We start from the raw sequence: 18,170 nt of genomic DNA, 5'->3' as shown, positions 1-18,170 counted from the left end.
TGGGTTTTCTTCCCAAAACTTGAGATCAGTTAGTGACTCAAAAACTGAACCCAAGTTTGTGTGTTTACTCTGTGGCGGGATGTCTCCTGAATCTGGATAAAGCGGTGTAGAAGTGGATGGATGAATGTTTGCAGCGCCTCTCACGAGCGCCCCCCTGCGGAGTTTGTGGGCGCGCTTTTTTTGCGCATTCACATTGAAGACTTGAACATTCCCAGAACTGTCTCAAGTGTGAAAAAGCTGAATGTTTGGTAAACTGTGGAGTAGTCCTCTAAGTGGGGCTCTCTCAAACACGAGACCCGGGGGGAAAGAGCGCGCAGGCACGGAGAATTAAACTGTGATTGCGCGCGATGCTGGATCTAATTGTGCGTGCACGCGCATGGTGGTGGTGCACCGAACGTGATCGCGCTCCCACAGTCTTGAATTTGTCCCGCGGATCATGCATGAGAGAGAGAGAGGGAGAGAGGGAGGGAGAGAGAGAGAGAGGAAGCTCCCCCTTCGTCTGCAAGCGCTGCAAAAGTGTGGAGGACGCGAGGCGATGCGCACGGAGGCGCGTGCTGAGGCGGACGTAGTGACTGGAACAGATCTCCGAGGACCGGGAGAAGAAAGTGCAAGCTGGGAGTAGAGAGAGCGAGAGAGAGGGAGAGAGCGAGAGAGAGAGAGAGAGAGAGAGAGAGAGAGAGAGAGAGAGAGAGAGAGGCGACAGCAGCAAAGCCTTGGACTTCCAGCATTTCCGAGCAGGCGCCTCTCGAGAGAGAGCCCGGCGGAGGAGGGGGGGACGCGTGCGGGCTGCGGGGCTCGTGGTTCCGCCGTGCGCCCCGGTGATGGAACCCGCAGCGGTGATCCGGTGAACGACACGCACATGCTCGGAGGTGGAATGGGCTGTTTCGACGTCGCGGGGCGCGGGGCTGTGCTGTAACACCGGCGGATCATGGCAGGGCTTCACGCTTCGGACGCGCTCTCGGGACATTTCTTGGATCCTGCCATCAGCGGCGCGCCGAACCCGGCGGGGATCGCCGGAGACGCGGCCGCGCCGCCGCCGCCGCCGCACTCCGGAACCCGCGCGTACCTGGAGGTGTCGGCCGCTGCCCAGGGCTACGGGGCCGAGGGAGTTTACACCAATGGCCGGTACCGGGACCACAGCAGTCCGCGGATCGGGAGTGGCAGCCGCGATAATTCGGCGGAGAGGAGTCAAGCAGCCGGAAACGCACCTTGCGGCATCATGAAGGTTGGTGACTGAGGCGCTTCTTCATCTGCTGCCGTTCTCAAGGTGACACAAGGGGAATTTGCCAAGTGGCACAACAGCAGAGCGTGCCCGGGCTGGTCGGCGCGCACACACGGAGGAGGGAATCCACCCGGAGACTTCACCCCTTAAAAAGCAGCCTGCTTTTAGTTCAGCAACTCTGCATAAGTTCAAATTCTCAAACACACCAATAAGAGGAGGACTGGACATCCATGCACACCTCATCTTTATGATAATCCTCATTCAAGTTACCAGAAATCTTCTGATCTCTGACTGGAAGTTGACCACAATGCTCCTGTAGAACTAATATTATTGTAGGAGCTCTCAGATATGCAGCCTGTTTAATGGGAGCCTGACAGTGTTTGTAGGATGTTGTAATGGAGTCTGGCTGTGATTGCCAACAGTCATAAGTCTGCCTTTTTAGATTTAGATGTAAGCGGGGACGGCCGGGTCCAGAGTATTTTTAGAGAGGAGGCACAGGGGAGAGACCAAGAGTGAGACTGTCACTGACTCTCTGCTTCTTAGTGGAAGCAGACACTCCAGTAGTTCAGTTGTGTGGTTATTCCTTCGCTGGTCCAGTTATGTCTTTTCCTGAGCAGATGACTTCTTCATTTTTCCACTGTCAACTTCATTACCGGTTTGGACAAATCCACTTAGATACACTGTTTCCTTCATCTGCCTCTTCATTGCAGTTCGGTTTGCTCCCGGACTTCCTAATTATAGCTTAAAAATGACATTTTATCATTCTAAGTTACCATATAGTGTAAAATTGAAATCCTCCGCTCTCAATTCAAATAACCTTCAAGCTTCGGTTTTAGTTCCCTTTTTCATACGGATGTGATGGTTGGAGTCTCTACTGCAGGAGAATCACTCTCATGTGAGTTCAGGAATCCCCCTAAAATCAAACGACTGCCACAGAAAATGACTACAATGTCAACATGAACTCAATTTTAATGAAAACTAATGGTGCCAAAGACTGTAAAATATCCCCCCAAAAAAACGTTCCAAACCCAAGATGTTTTCTTGGTCTGTGTCTGGAGCCTTTCCTGTGTGGAGCTTGCATGTTCTACCTGTGGATGGCTTTTCTCTGGGTATTGATTGTAAATGTGAATGTGAAACCTATAATGTCGTGCTCCAGGGCCACATGCTGGAGTTGTGTGTGGTTTTTCAGTCCCGTGTGTGTGTGTGTGTGTGTGTGTGTTGTTGTTCTCGGCCTTTCTTCCTTCATGGTCCAACGACCTGCATGTAAATCACACCTGCCTGGCGAGCACAGACCTTCGCTCACTGTGACCTTGAGCAGAATAGAAGGTGGATGGATCTTTTCTATATTCCACTGGGTTGAACTGTGATCAGCTGTTGGTGGAATAGATGTTGCATAGAAAACGATTGTGTGTTTGAAACCTTTTCCCGTTTCTGTTTTTTTTTTTTTTTTTTGTCCCGGAGCGCCTCGTCTTGGTGCTTCTCGCTGTTTCAGTATAGGAGAGTATATTTAATGTCTGCCCAGGCTCAATCAATGTGTCCGTTACTGGAGGCTAATTAACTGGTCTTCCTCAAACTGGCATTAAGATGTAAGTTTCCCTGTGATTTATGTGACGTCAGCCCGCTTTGCTATTACAGCTGCAGATCGCCTTGATCTGCACACACACACACACACACACACACACACGCAGTGCACGCTGTTTGCTTGACAGCCTGTATGGTGGGGTCCTTGGTGGAGATAGAAGTGTTGCGTAGGTGGGATTCACTGAAGACTTGCATTCTGTCATATTAGACTGAGTTTGCTTAGCAACTGACACAACGCTGTCTAATTCATTGTTACCCCCCCCATTATTGGATTCCCTGTAGGTGTGGATGAACGCTGCACTCGGCTACAGACACGCACACATCTATACGTTTAGAAACAAACATCAGGAATGACTGTAGACGCCCCGACTCCGGTACTTTACCCACAGATGTGTCTGATGCTGGTTTCCTGTCCAGTCCAATCAGCTGAATTTCATCTCATCCAATGTTATATAATCCACATTTTTAAGATGTCAAACAAACTTCAGACGTTCCAGCCTTCCGGTGGCACTTTCCTGGAGGCAGCCTTAGCTTGGCGGCAGTCTTTCGTTCCGACTTGTTGGTAAACACGGTAACGGTTCCCGCTCCGCTCCAATCACACTCTGGCCTCGAAAAACAGGTTTGTGCATTTAACATATAAATATTCAATCGGCTGGTGTGAAATATTCATGCCTGAGACATGCCTCGGAACGCCGATAGTTTTCCAGTCTTTAGGGGGATCCTTTTTATTTCTCGCGCGCCTCGTGCATTACGGTCCCGGCACGGGACGTACGGTTCAGGCGGGCTGGGAAACTGGGTCACTCCTTCTGTTGAATCGGTTCATACATATAGCTTCGGCACACTCGTCTGCACTTGAGCGGCGCGCGCACGTGTGTGCGCGTGTGTGTGGGTGTGTGTGTTTGAGTGGAGGAGGTTTAAAAGGTGAAGGGGCCGTGGGTCCCTGGGAATATGGAAGCAAACGAGCAATTATAGCACGCCGCATTACCTCATTAACTCGGCCCTCGACATGCAAATCTCGGAAGAGCGGAGTCGGTGTGTCCGTCCCTCAAGCCGGCATCCAACTTCGTCCCTCTTGTAATTTCCTCGGCGGGGGTGACGGTGTCATGGTGGAGAGAGTTCAAAGTGGCTGGAGTGGGGGGGTGGAGGGGGGGTGTTGTGATGCAGCCTGGTTATGTAATGCTGGACTGTGGACAGCTGCGAGGCCGGTTCCAGCCTGGCTGCAGGGCGGAGGGAGCTGACAGCCAGCGCGGCCCGGGAATGAGCAAGCAGGAATTCAAGATGACCCTCTTCCATGTTAATCAAACACCCCCAAGCGTTTGTAATTTCCCAAATTTTTTGTTTTTTCTTCTTCTTGATTCTCTCATTTCAGTCGACGACACGCGTGGCTAAAGTAACGCTGTTCAAAGGGAATAAAGAGCAGGACTATCAGTTGTTCTTACATTGGGTTATCATTACCGCCCCGAGAGGCAGGATAATAATTCATCTTCTAATCAATGACCTGGTACAGCAGATTTGAGCCAAACGGACACAGCGTGCCCCTCATGAAGGAGTCGGATGTTGACAAGGGAGCGCTAATGAGAGCGTCTGGAGAAGGGGATTAAAGCTAGATCACGTTAAAAAGTGAGCGTCCGTCGTGGAGAAATGGGCAGTTTTCGCTCTGATTTTAAGTTTAAAACGACGGTTTCCAACCTTTTCTCCCTGGAGACCTTCCACATTTGTCTCCAAGGCTTCATTTACATGACAGCAGTGCTTTGGAGCCACTGGAAACGCAGCCTCCCTGGACCAGCGCCGCCGTGCATGCGCACCACACACTGCGTGGAGGTACCGTTCCCTCCAATGTGAGATTTGGCTGATCCCCCTCCAGAACCGAGGACACCTCCTGAACTAATAACACTGATTACGGACGGCGGGATCATCCGAGATGATGGCGATGATGAGAATTGGAATAAGAGCCTTTTTCACGGCTCGCCGCTCGCATCGCGGGCTTTACGTAGAACGGGAGAGTTAGTATAAAGTAATGGAATACGGGTTGTGATAACAGAAGTTAAGGTAAAATGCGCGTCTCTTTTAGGGATTTCAAAGAGCGCAAGTAATTCCCTCATCTCCTGCTGCACCAGCCTGCGCTGATAGCTTCGATATTTTTGGAAAACAGAGATCTGCACTGCGTTGGGAAAAGAAGGAAAAAAAAAAAGAGGCAGCAGAAGATGTGAAGTGGTGATTACAGACGTCCCGGGCTGCTGAATCATTCCTCTCTCCCTTGGCTGCGTTTCCTCAAAGCAGCAATCTGCAAAATAGAAACATCTCAAACAGGCGTCTTTGTATTCGAATCCAAAGCCGAGCATCAGACGGCGTCGACGGGTTCCGTGAAGGTCACAAAGCCGCAAGAAGCGCCGCGCTCCGGAGCCCAGTGCATTAGCAGAACAAGAGCGATTAACATCCCAGCGGAGGGAATCTAAAGACAGACACGCTGTGATTTATCAGCGCTTCCTTTGAATTTTTTTCCAGGGAGATTCTGATTAAACACACTTGATTTTTGCCTCCCCCCCAAAAAATGTGTCGTCCTTCTTCCTGAAATTAAAAACGCACCGTCTGGGGAGAAGGAGGGTTGAATAGATCGGGCTTATTGGAGATATGAGGCGTCCACGTCTGAGTTTTTTGAAGCCGGGGTTCAAACATTTGAGCAGAAACGCCCCTTCTGGAAGATCATGGTCGTCGGTCTTTTATCTATCAGCAAGGTACAGTATATCAAAGCTCTCCTGCTCATTAGAAAACACTGGAAAAGACTAACTAATCTCTCTGCTCTAACAGATCTGATTTTCCCTTCTTTACAAATTGTATAAAAGCAGAGAAAATGGAGTGTTTCTGGTCCTCGTGGGCCTTTTCCCTCCTGTTTCATGTGGATGGGACCGTCTAAAGTTGCCTTCTAATCCTTCATTCTCTTTGAGGATATTGAGTCGAACCAGAGCCTCAATTACCCTCCTCGTGTCAAACTGCTGCCCGGACAAAGAGCGAGTTCCTTCAAACGAGAGACAATCGATCGGATTGGACGCCGGGCGTGTTGGAGGCGGCGTCTCATCTTGATGGAAAACACGAGCAGTGGGCCGACATGTTTCTCACATGCGTGTGAAAGCCTTGATCTTACGTGTTTCTGTGGCCTGTGTGACACTTTTTACCTGTGTCGTATTTGCTGCCGCCGCCAAAGAGCAATTAGACTGGAGAGGAATGTAACAGTACTCTCAGAGGAGAGGGCTCTCCGGCTGATGAAATAATTTGTAATCCTCTCAACGCTCAAGCAAAAATAAAGAAGTGGCACATTAAAAATCTTTTCCTGCAATACTGTAGTCTTGAGGTTTCCCTGAATGAATCCTGCTGTTGATGGAAATCTGGGCGATGGTGCCGATGACGAAGAAGTGCAGGAACCGCCGAACGACGGCCCGAGCCTGCTGCATTTTTTAGAAGAATGTTCAGAATTCCCCCTTCAAATGTTGAGTTTTCTCTTGGCGAATTCTTTTCTTATTAATCTGCAGCATCGTCAACACGGTGTCGTCTGCCGCGCTCCCTCTCCGAGGCGCCGTCCTCGGCTGTGGCTCGGTGTCTTCGGGGTCTCTTTCATTACACAACTTAATTAAAAAGGAGCAGGAAAACAGAATAGCGACGGGAAAGACCATCGCCAATATCCTTAAAGGCGTCACTTTATTTACTCAGCCAGTCTGTCTGTTGGCTTCGGCCCGCCAGAGGCTGAGCTCCGTCTCCAGGTTCATCTATTTCTACTGAGTGGACTCTAGCCGTCCCTGACATGGAGACAGCAGTGCGGGGGGGGGGAACGCGCGAAGGTGTGAGTGGTTAAAGACCTGCAGAGGAGGTTCAGTCTGTACTGGAGGGAAGCGAAAGTTCTCCTGCAGCAGGAGAAAGTGAACGTATCGATCAGCACAGGCTTGTGTGTTTTCACTTTAACTCAGAGTGCAAACGGCTGCAGTTTGGTGGTCAAACACACACGGAGCGAGTGTAACGCCCCCTCCAGAGATCGCTGCAACGCTAGTTTCCATTGATCAGAGTCAGTTGACCGTCGTTCGTTGACTTTTTGGTGGTGAAGTTGTTATTTCGGCAACAATACGACAAGTAAAATGGTGCCGCGAACGTCTGAGTTCTCCAGGTGACGGAATGTTCCGCTTTGAGGTTTTGACCCTGACATTTTAAGGACGCCTCTGATTTACGTTGTTTGTTTTGACGTATTTTGCGTTTCTGTCTCATGTGGATCCCTGTGTTTCTCAGATCCTTCAACTCCACTTCCCCCTGTTTATTCTTCGGCCCGTCTTTTCCTGCTTTCAGCTGTTGGGTTTCCTCCAAGCGGAGACCCGGCCGGCCTCAGAGTTCAGCACAGGCTCGATTTTTTTTTTTTTATCGACCTTCATCGAAAGCTCGGCCGCACGGCGTCTTTATTCCCTCGAATCCTCTTTTGAGGTGTATGCGAAAGAGCAGTTTGCTGCGCGTTGGCGTTGCTGTCGCGAGCCCAGCGTGAAGCCATTACTGCGTCCCGTGATCAGTCTGCCATTTACAGTCACGCCGCGGCGAGGATGGCGTGTCAAACCTCAATGTTTTTTCGGTGCTGACTAAATTGTAACACGGAGCATTGAAAACTGTCCAATAGTGACATGTGATGTGTGTGTGTGTGTGTGTGTGGGTGACTGTGAGTCTGCAGGACCTTCCTGTTATTGCCAAAGTCAGGTTAATTTTTAGCTTTGTGATTTCCTGTCGAACATGAAGACTTGGATTGAATTTTGAGGGACCATAGTGACTCCAGGCTTTCTTCACGCGCCTTGGGAATGGATTATTTAACTGAGGAGCGCCGGAATCGCTCCACATGTGGCACGTCTGATTACACAAACCTCAGACTGAAACAGGAGTCTTCGCGGTCTTCCTGGCGCTGAGGACTCATGTGACCATGTTCCGCAGCTGCAGCAAACAGACCGACATGTTGGGAAATAAATTCCTGATCCTGTCAGTATTCAGTGGCATTTATTAGCTTTTGGGGGACTGAAGCGCAATACAGGTGTGTGTGTGTGTGTGTAGATGGTTGCCGTGGTCTGAACTGTGCTGTATGTCTCCACAGACATTTTTTTTTTTTTTTGCCAGTGATTCACAGATGGAGCCATTTTCCTTTTGTGCTCCGGCACAGATGGCTTCAAACGAGGAGATTTGAAAGGTTTTTATGCTCAGGATCCGAACGTGATTATGACTGGAAGGAGATGTGGCATATAACGGAATCGTCTTGTTGGAGTCGATGATTGACCCTTTTCGGCTCTCGTGGGAGAATTTTGAGGGTCCAATCTGGTCCTGGAAGAATCTGCACAGTGTGGATATTTAGTTGATGAATCGCAAACAGGCCAACATTGATTGGATATGAATGAATTTGAATATTGTGATTTATTTCAGGACTGAGTTTGAGAATTCATAATGCATCGTCCTTTATCTTGTCACTGTTTTTGAATTGTGAAGCTATTCACCCGTAGTTGCGGTGGCCGCCCACTTGTCACAGGAAATATCAGGAGCCGTTTTTAAACATCTGCGAACACCTACGTGAGCAGAGCGGTAGATGGACTCGAACCCGTCTCTCGTTCCTCACACTCGATGCTCCTTTTTTTTTTCCGCCTGTCGTCGATATATCGGTTACGTAGTCGCCGCCCGCCGCTGATCCCCGGCAGATGTTGCCGGAGTCGTCCGCCTGGCCGTGTCTTGTGTCCGTCCTGGCAGACGCAGCCTGGGACCCGGTGCTGCTGCCCCCCCCCCCCCCCCCAGGCGTCTTTCTGCAGGTTACAGTGCAAGCACAGGCATGTGACTCAAACATTCCACTGATGCTCCTCACACACACACACACACGTGCATATTGCTGGCGTTTCTTATGTGGCTGCCAGCGTTTGTTTCATTGCATCGTGACTCTGCTCGCTGAATGATTCTGTTGCAGTCCACATGTGTGTTTAAAGTGAAAAAAAACGGCCTGGTGTGTGTGTGTGTGTGTGTGTGTGCACAGTTGTTCTGTACATAATCTGTGCAGAGTGTGTGCACCGCCGCTCTGTATGTGCGTAGTCATGCGATCCCCCGTCCTCTGTCTGCACCGGGGCCTCCGGTCTGCCCGGGTCTCTGTTTTCTCTGAACGTCTCCGGTTTGTGGGGGGGGGGGGCGGCGGCTCACGCTGCGTCTTGACGTGTGATCTCGGCGTTGCGTGTGCAGAGGGGGGGTCCTGGGAGCCGCAGCGCCAGATTTTACACTGCGAAACGTGACACTACGCCGCTGACGCTCCCCGGAGCGGGGAAAATCAAGATGAAGAGATTCAGGCAGGAGATAAACGAGGGGGCGTCGTGGAAACGGGAATCTTTCTAGAGAAAAAATACATGTATTATGCAATGTTTATTATTTACACAATGCTGAGGATATTCTCTCGGTTCCAGTTGCATTTCCAGTGATTCTGCATCCATTGGTCCTGCAGGTCAACGCGAACAATGTTTTCAAATGTCCGTTTCCATGACGACGGCCACTGGAAACGCCACTTTTTGAAACCACTGCTCAGACCACAGATGTTTTTCTGCACCTGGACAGTAAGAACATTGTTTTCCTCCAGAGCGTCACGACTCCCAGTCCAGGTTCTGGGTGACACTCATCTTAAAGTTTGCCAAGAACTCTTGAATTGAAGCAGTTTGTACAAAAAATATAAATCGTCACTTTCGTGGCTTTCGTTTCGTCACTTGTGTGTGGTTTTTTTTTTTTCCTTTCAGCGTGTGTGTGTGACTTTCATCGATACATTCCTGACTCATTTTTTCCTGCGGCTGCGAGGGGGGGGGGGGGGGGGGGGGGGGGAAAGGTGTTTGCTGCCTGCTGAGAGGCTCAGCTGGAGATGCAGCCACGGAGGCAGAAATAAACACGAGGTGGTGGAAATAATCTTCACTCAATTTCAGCGTTCAATCGGCCTCAGCCGCGTTGCACTTATGCAAAGAGCCCGAGGAGCAGGCTGCGGTTCAACACTTCACATCCTGCAGACTTTTTTTTCATTCTAAGACAGAGTACAAAGTGCTTTCCAGAGGTGGCACGAGTATTACTAAACAGAAAACGACTTCAGAAATATGTACAAAAGTAAGAATGAATTACGATACTTATTAAGTTTAAAATAGAAATAATATTGGAATAATTCAGAAGAAAACCAAAAGAGTTGATGTATAGAGCGTAGAGTAAGTTACTTCAGGCATGAGGAAGACGCCGGATATTGATGGACTGAATGTTATCGGTGTGGGTTGAAACAATTGACGAGCTCCTTTCAGGTAATCTAATTCACGTCCAGGACTGCTTCACTGTCGGAGAAGCTTGAACCGACTGCAGCTTCAACACAGAACATTTGAAAGAGTCGGATAGAAACGGACATATCAGAAGGTGTGCAGAGGAGCGGGTGTGTTCGAGCAGTTGGCGCCAAACCAGGGTGAATATCTTTCTTTCTATTAAACTTCATCGAGATGGCCGGTGGGAAGTCAAATTCAATTTACTGAAAAGGATAAATGAGCAAAAATGAATAAAGATGAAAAATCCATACACGATGCGCCATGCAACATTGACTTTTTTTTCATCAAACAGACTTCCGTGTCTCACACACACACACACACACACACACACACACACACAGGCACAGGCACATCTGAATCTCCTGAGCAAAAAAAAACAAAACAAAACAAATCAGGTATTTGAAAGTCACTGATGGAAAATATCCAGTTTTTGACTCCAGCAGCATGTGACACATCATTGATTTATTAAACCCCCCCCCAGAAGTGATCGTCCTTTTCGCAGCACATGAGCCCGTTAATGTGGAAAAACCAGTACTGCTGCCAGTACGACTCTTTAATCATTCCCCAGTGCCAAGGTGTCCTTGTTGTGTTGGCGAACTTATCAGCCCCGTTGCGTAACGGCAGATTTCTGCCGCCGCGACCGGAGCAGGTCAGCCTCGGTAAGTAGGTACAGTTTTTCGGCACAGGCTGACCCAGTTGTTGTCAAGAGCTTCGACGAGGTGTGTGAGGGGAGCACTTGTTGGCATTGACTGCTATTTGGGTAGAAGCAGAAGGGAAACTGGAAGAAGAGGGTAAAAAAAAAAAACAAAAACAACAAAGAACAACAACCTGCAGCAGAAATACGGTTTATTCTCCTGTTGCTGCGGCTGTACCGGAGGAGCTGACGCACGGACGCGCAAATGTGCAATTTTGAGTGCATGATTGTTTGATTGTGCAAAAAGGTCAGACACTCATGCAGCAGGGTAGTCGGTTTGGTAATCAGGGAGAATTAAGGTCAATGTGTAGCTCTTATTGCTCGTGGGCCGTGGGTGCAGAGAGGTGTTAATGGCACGGCGTCATCCCAAAATAAATTTCACCGATCCTGAACTCGCCGTTGAAACCAGCCGTGACTCACATGCTACTTAAAAAAATACTCTTAGTCACAGATCCTCACTAGTTTTTCTCTCAAATTTACTTTAAAGTAAAGTTTTTGCAATAAAAGCCTAAACTGAACAGTAAAAGTGGTGGAAAACACAGGAACCAACCAGATATTTGCTGTCACTGACCATATGTTTAGAAGAAAGACTGGAAGAAACAATGGAAGACTGTCACTCAGTGCCTTGGATTCGATTAAAGAGGGCTGATTTTTTTTGCCCAAATGGCAGACGAGAAAGTCAAGATCAGTCTGTGGCGCCAAAATACGACATGATCTATCAGATCTTTCAGCCCCGGGGCTTCACATGCTACGAGGTTGTCAAAATTAGATTGGCAGATGTTGTAGGAAGCCATGATAAGACACTTTCTAGAACGGAGAGCAGACCGTATAAACCGCCCAGAGTAGGCGTGTCCCCCGCAAAGCTGTGGTTACAGGCACCGAACCAATCGGCTCAAACACCAATCTGAAGTGTCTCATGCAAACACCACTATCTGATTGTACTGACCCGGATCACAGGCAGTGGTGTAACCCCGGTTCGAGTCCACGTGAGCAGCATGTTGGATGTTCCTCCCACTGTCAGTTTATTTAAACACTGGTGAACTGATCCACTGCCTGAATGGGATTATATTCTTGGGTGTATATAATCCAAACACTCGGCTCCATTCAGTGTTCATGTAAACGTAACGGTGCAATTTCCCGGTCGGTGAGGATCCAGTCAGACTGACGGAAAGGCCGTCCCGTAAACACAGAGGACTGCGACGGGGGGGGGGGCTGCAGCGTTTCTCAGAGACGAGCGGGAGGAGCTCCAGTGAGAAAAGTTGGGGAGCTGCGTTGTCTCAGGACTCGGTGACTGCCGTATTTTACATTTGACGTGTTTCTCTTAACACATCAAGCTCAAGTGAATTGAAAGGAAGAAAGAAGCTAAAGTTTAAAATCGACCTTCCTGGAGTCAGAATTCATAAGTGAAATGTGCAAGGAGTACATTGAGCGCCGAGGTGATGTGTGAATTTAAATTAGGCTCTTCCGCCAATTGACACGCCGTGCTCCCCGCCAAATAACGGCCGCTCGGCCGGGATGGAGGAGACGGCGTGACAGCCTTGAAAAGGCGGAGGGATGGAGAGAGGGCACTCTGTGTTCTCCAGCTACAGGCCATTAGCACCTTCAGTTGGCAGACGTCCTGAGCAGCGAGGACTGCAGTCGTCTCCCAGCAGCCCAGTCACGAAGCGGGAGGCTGCAGAGCCAGAGAATTAGGGAAGTGAGACACGGCGGGAAGGAGAGAGAGAGAGATGTGAAGCCATACATTTTGCATGTGCACTCTTCGCCAAAGCCACGAGGGTGTTCCTTTTCCTGACTTCCTGTCCCCGGTTAACCTGCGGCGGGCGCAGCGAGTTCACGGCGGCGTGCTCTCGTCAAGTCGCTTCACGCCGAACACCGCTGAACGTGTGACATGTCACATCTGGAAATGAGGAGTAGCGGCTCTTTTCGCTCAACCGAGAATCTCAGTCACACGTTTTTAATTATTCGCTTGTTGTACTGTAAAAATATTCAGAGTAGCGATAACTTCTCCCATCGCCAGGAGGGAAAATTTTCAATGAACTGATCCAGGGTTAAAATTGAGGGTGAAATATAGGACGATGGTAAAAACAAACACAATGTTTTTAATTTAAAACACAACTTCCTCTAAACTTGGCTACTCTTCCTATTGATCAGCCAGTAATTTTCCTCATTTTGAAATAATTACCGGATTCGTCCTTGCTTTAAAAATAATTCTCCAGAAACGAGTATTCATAGCATCAGTTTATCTTTAGTTCTTCTTCCTCGACTGAAGTGATCCGCTCCTTTTTGTTATTTTTAACACGCCGCTTCGTTTCGGGGCGGCAGCTGAGCGTTGCTTCACCACAAAAGAACAACCACGGAATGAAATGTTTCCACTCGAGAAGTCACTCGAAACAATAAGCCGGCGATGAAAGTAAGTCATGATTAATTTGGTTCTGTCAAACCGAGTTCAGCGCCAGTCGAGGTTAAAAAAAAATAAAGCAAACCAAGAATTGTTTTTTAAAATTTCTAAAATGAGAAACTGATCATATCGAAGCCTCCAGCAGAAGAGAGCTTCTTGATATTCCTCTTGGCATATTCGCCGGACACGCTGGTGACAGAACTGCCTCCTGATTGACAGTCTGTTTGTTCTCATTCCCGTGCCAAACTTTTCCATCTCTTGTTTTTTCCCCTCGTTTGTTTTTTTTTTTTTTTTGCATCGTTTCATTCCAGTCACACGCTCGAGGCCGAGGCGCCGAACGAGGATCCGCCGCCAATTACGAAACCGAACCGGGACAACATCGCCGTCGCTGAACCGGCTCTCATGAATAAAAATACACATGCAAACACCTCGGATAAAACGCTACGGGATCCGTGAAGGCAAAAATCATAATTTTTTCATATCGTAATCCTCTACAAAGTGTTGAATCTAAATCGAGTCATTAAGGACATTATGTTGGGGTAAGCAAGGCGGGCTGTGCTTTTCCAGTGCAGCCAGATATCGTTTCTGTATCGAGAGAATAGACGCCCTCCTTGATGCTTATCTGAAAAATTTATGTGCGCTCAGTGAAACGACTGCAGATGAGCAAAAGATCGCGGGATGAAGTTTGTGTTCTGAGAATCGTGGGAGGTATTACGAGGAACTGCTGAGTCAAGTTGACGAGAGAGAGCAGAAGAAGAAGAAGAAGAAGAAGAAGAAGAAAAAAAAAAAGAAAAACCCCAGCAGATGCATGTAGTGCATGTCAGTCATCAGTATCACCTCAGATAATTAGTATTCACACTGAATTCACAGACGCCACATGCTGCGGTTGGAAAAACTCCCTCAGGCCTCCCATATGTGCGTTAGTGAACGCGTGGGAAACAGGTGCTCGCTTCCCTTTTTTTTTTTTTTTTTTTTTTTTTTTTTTTGCCGCTCTTTGTTTACATGGCTGCTGGCGAAGAGGAGGCAGCGGCGACAACATGCCCCCCGTGGTGCCGCCTCAGTCCTACCTGCCGCTTACACACCAGCCTCCACGGCTCGATACCCCCAGACTGTGTGTGTCGGTGCGCTGGCACCGACCCCACAGCCTGCTGCCTCGGACGGTGGGAGGGGGGGGGGGGGGGCAAATCGAGAGGAGAGGAGGTCTGGATATGAATGCTGACCAACAGCTTTATTTTTCCATATTTTGATTTGATTTTTGACCTGCGATCGACTAATGCCTTGTCCTGGATGTTACCTGCGTTCACCATCACTAAGTGGAAAATCATTCCCAAATGAGTGGTTGGAAAACTTTAAAATTGAGGGTATGAGCAAAAAGAAAAGAAAAAGGAAGGAAAAAAACATTTTCAATGGATTTCCTAGAGTTGGATGCCCAGTTAGTTTTCTCTGTTTACCATGTAAAACAAGGGTTGAACTAAAAATCGAAGCCTGTTCTATTTAAAATAGACATATTTCTTAATTAAAAGAGGTGAGCAAAGCTCCATATACATGACAAAGTGATTGTTTTTAATTTCAGAAATATTTCATGTTTAACATGGCAATTTTGTACATTTTGCAAAACATTATATCGTTTCCAGCGTGTCTGCTGCTTCCACGTAGGCGTGTTTCCATGTTGCTGACATGAAAACGGTGCGTTTTCACTTGAAACGTGTAAATGGAGCTCGTCTTTCTTCACTGAGACGTGACTTTCACAAGGAAACAGTTCTTGGATCTTCTGGCTAAAGCGGCGCAGACGGGTAAATGTCTCCACAGAAGCATGAAATAAATCACAATCAACGTGATCAACTTTCAAAAACAGATGTTTTCATCTTGTACACACGTTCATTTCAGTTAGAGTTTCTTACTGGCTTTGCACCTGTGGACCAGACAGTTCCCGGGTCTGATCTGGTCTGATCTGGCCTGATCGGGTCCAGCGGAGAGCTGAGGGGAATGAATGGTGTTTACGAGGCGGGGGCCGATATAATGGAATGCCAGACGAAGACAGATGAGGAGGCGGAGGAGGTGTGGAGGAACTTGAAGGGTGCAGCGCCGCTGCCGTGCTGCTCGGCTAAATCTTTAGGCTGGCCAGCCGCCGTGAGATTAGCAGATAACCGCACGGCAATCCGATTAGAGGCTAATTTATCAAATGGTGATGCTAAAAGCACCGGAGTTGAACACAGGTGAAGGCCACCGCCGCACATCCTGGGTCGAGTCGTGGCGGCGAGCAGGCGTGCGCCGTTTGCTAATGTCGCCTGATGGTTTCCTTCCAGCGCGCAGAAGTTTGTCCTTGCAGGAGGATGTGCTGCCCCTCCCTCATCCCGCCTCCCCGCCAGACGAGAGCGAGGAGGAGGAGGAGGAGGAGAGCGAAGAGGATCACATTTCCCAGAGTCAACGCTGCATAGGTGATATAGGAACCTGGCAGCCAGCTATCAGCATCCAGCATCTTCCAGCCCAGCTCCACAGCCCCCTCCCCTCCCCTCCCCTCCCCTCCCCTCCCCGCTCCCGGTATTGATTTCAGACTGACAGGGCCTGTGATCGCCGGTGTAGATGTGCCAGTCCGTCTTCCTGTTATGACTGGTGCGATTCCTCTCCATGCCGGGACATCGAAGCGTGGCAGACTGACGGGTCAATCGCCGCGTCCTGTATCGATGCGGCTGTTGACTGTAAATAAATGGAAACGGAGAATAACGGCGTGGGAACGCTCCATTGACGGAGCCGTCCGTCGCCGCCATGAGCAGAGGAAGGCCACCCCGCATTACACTGGAATTAACATGCGAGCGTGGAGAAATGCTCATATTTACAATTTACGCTAACTGTGCGTTCGCCCCGCTCGGTGTGGATCCGGTGGCAGTTTTAACCACAACGCTTCGACTTCACATTTGAGACGTTGTATTATTTTAATCTAAACAGCCTTAAGAACCGTTCTTCTATTGGACGTTGAGTTTACTCCGCTACAGATTGAACCCATCAGGGCCTGCAGGTTTCTATTATGCTAATAGTCTACTCGGCGCTAATGAACCTTTTAGAGGCTTCCTTCTGATTGATTCTTTTTTTTTCGTGATCTCGTAGCTTGGAAACGATTTGACTTGCAGGAAAAACACGGATCCACAGGGACAATTCTCAAACTGAATGTCAGCTTCCTCGTTTGTTTCTGCCTCTGTCAACCTCTGACGGTCGACGTCTTACTGCGCTTGATTCACTTTTCAGATTCAAACAGACAAATTAACATTAATAGATAAAAATTGTAAATAAAACTGGGAAAAATATCTAACTGTAACGTGTCTGCGGTGTACTGCGATTCGAAGAAATCTCAAAAAGATCTTAAAAATCGTTAAGTTTAACTTGCAGAAGCCTGTAGGAACCTCGAGAAAAGACTGAGACTAATAGAAAGCATTTACTAGAAGCATGGAGCTTTGCACTGACGACTCATAGCAGAATATAGCGCATTATATTTTCCTCCACATTTTTATTCCAGGTTTTGTTAACAGGATTCACATTACGCGGCGTGCACTTGAAGGAGGGTGCATTACTTTAAGTATTAAGCAATACTGTGGCTGGCTACAGAGAGATAAGCTAATGAAAAGTGCTCTATCTTCTCCACACTGCTCCACGTTTTGCAGAATGTTTGATGGAGTCGACTCATAATTTCATGGCTATAGTCGAACCTCGATTGTGTGCCGACGTTCTCATCTATTCCGCCCCAAAATGTGATTTATTCCTTGAGCGGATAGACGGCGCCACCTGACTGGTTCAACCAGCGATTTTCCACTTTAGCCATCCATCAAAATTCATTTTGCTGATTAAAGCACATCTGTATCAAGCAGGCTGTAGATTTCCCTCCTCCAGCAGTGACATATGTGCTGGAAAATAAACCCAGGATGACGTCTTTGGCCATTTTTGAGAGTGAACATGTGCTTTTGCTGCAGAAACAAAGGCTATCGATTCCAAGTAGTTCTGTGATTGTATCGCAGGTTGATTGGAAGGTAGAAACTAGAGGCTAGTCGCAGTGTTTTGCAGGAATCACGCATGCTCTTGGACACTTCCTGTATCACTGCTCTCTCACTGGTGTGCTACTCCAGCAGCACCTGACACCTTCGGTCTAAAGACAAGTCTATTAGTTGAACCGGCGTCTCCAAATGAGCCTCGTGTGTGAATCGGTGTGTTTGTGGTCGTCCGTCTCTGTGTATTTGCGCAGCGATGGACTTGTCCAGGCTGTGCTCTGCCTGGGAGTCAGCAGCGATCAGCTTCAACTTCCTGCAGGCCGTAAAAAAAAAGCAATGTCGAGCACGGATTGATGGACGGATCGGCGAATGATACCAAGTGCAATCTGTCGGGAGTCAGTGTACGAGCACAATGTGTCACACAACCTCAGATGACGATGAAATAACTAATGCAGTTGTTGTTTTTTTTTTTTCCTTGATGTTTTTGGTGTATTTTTAGCGTCGCAGCCTTGTCTAGTTTAAGAGTGTGACAGAAAGTGAAAGAGGATGTGCAAGTGAACATTATATTTTCCTCACTTTGAAAAGCAGAAGCTGAAAGCTGAACAATCAGCTGGAAAAAAGTGACGAGTTGGCTCTATTCGTGTGTGAGACACACACACACACACACACACACACACACACACACACACACACACACACACACACACACACGCAGAGAAAGCAGGACATCTGTGAGGTGATGCCTCATAAGGTTTTTCTCTGTGTCTGGTTCAGTCTGGGGGGGGTGGGGGGGGGGGAGTGGTGTTGCCGTGGCGGCGTGGGTGTGCAGGGGTCGCTGGGGAAGAGACTCACCGAAAGGACAAACAGTGACCCAGAGGCAGAGGAGAATGGAAAAATGTGCGTGCTCCGAGGCTAAACACAGGCCGCCGGCGCGGGATGTCTTCTGACCATATGATGGGATGTTTTGCAGGCG

At 48.5% G+C, this 18,170-nt stretch overlaps 1 protein-coding gene across 1 annotated transcript in view; it reads left to right on the top strand.

The window, feature by feature from the left end:
* The first annotated feature begins 428 nt into the window (after positions 1-428).
* Positions 429-18,170, top strand: part of LOC115387573 (inactive phospholipase C-like protein 2) — a 57,240-nt gene continuing 39,498 nt past the window's right edge. The window contains exon 1 of the mRNA XM_030090349.1: positions 429-1,225. Within this exon, the coding sequence (XP_029946209.1) occupies positions 929-1,225 (297 nt within the window). The 5' untranslated portion in view covers positions 429-928. The remainder of the gene's footprint in view (positions 1,226-18,170) is intronic.

This window comes from Salarias fasciatus, chromosome 4 (assembly GCF_902148845.1).
Source record: "Salarias fasciatus chromosome 4, fSalaFa1.1, whole genome shotgun sequence".
NCBI lineage: Eukaryota > Metazoa > Chordata > Actinopteri > Blenniiformes > Blenniidae > Salarias > Salarias fasciatus.
The sequence above is the reverse complement of the archived record's forward strand: the minus strand, read 5'-3'. Positions and strand labels throughout refer to the sequence as shown.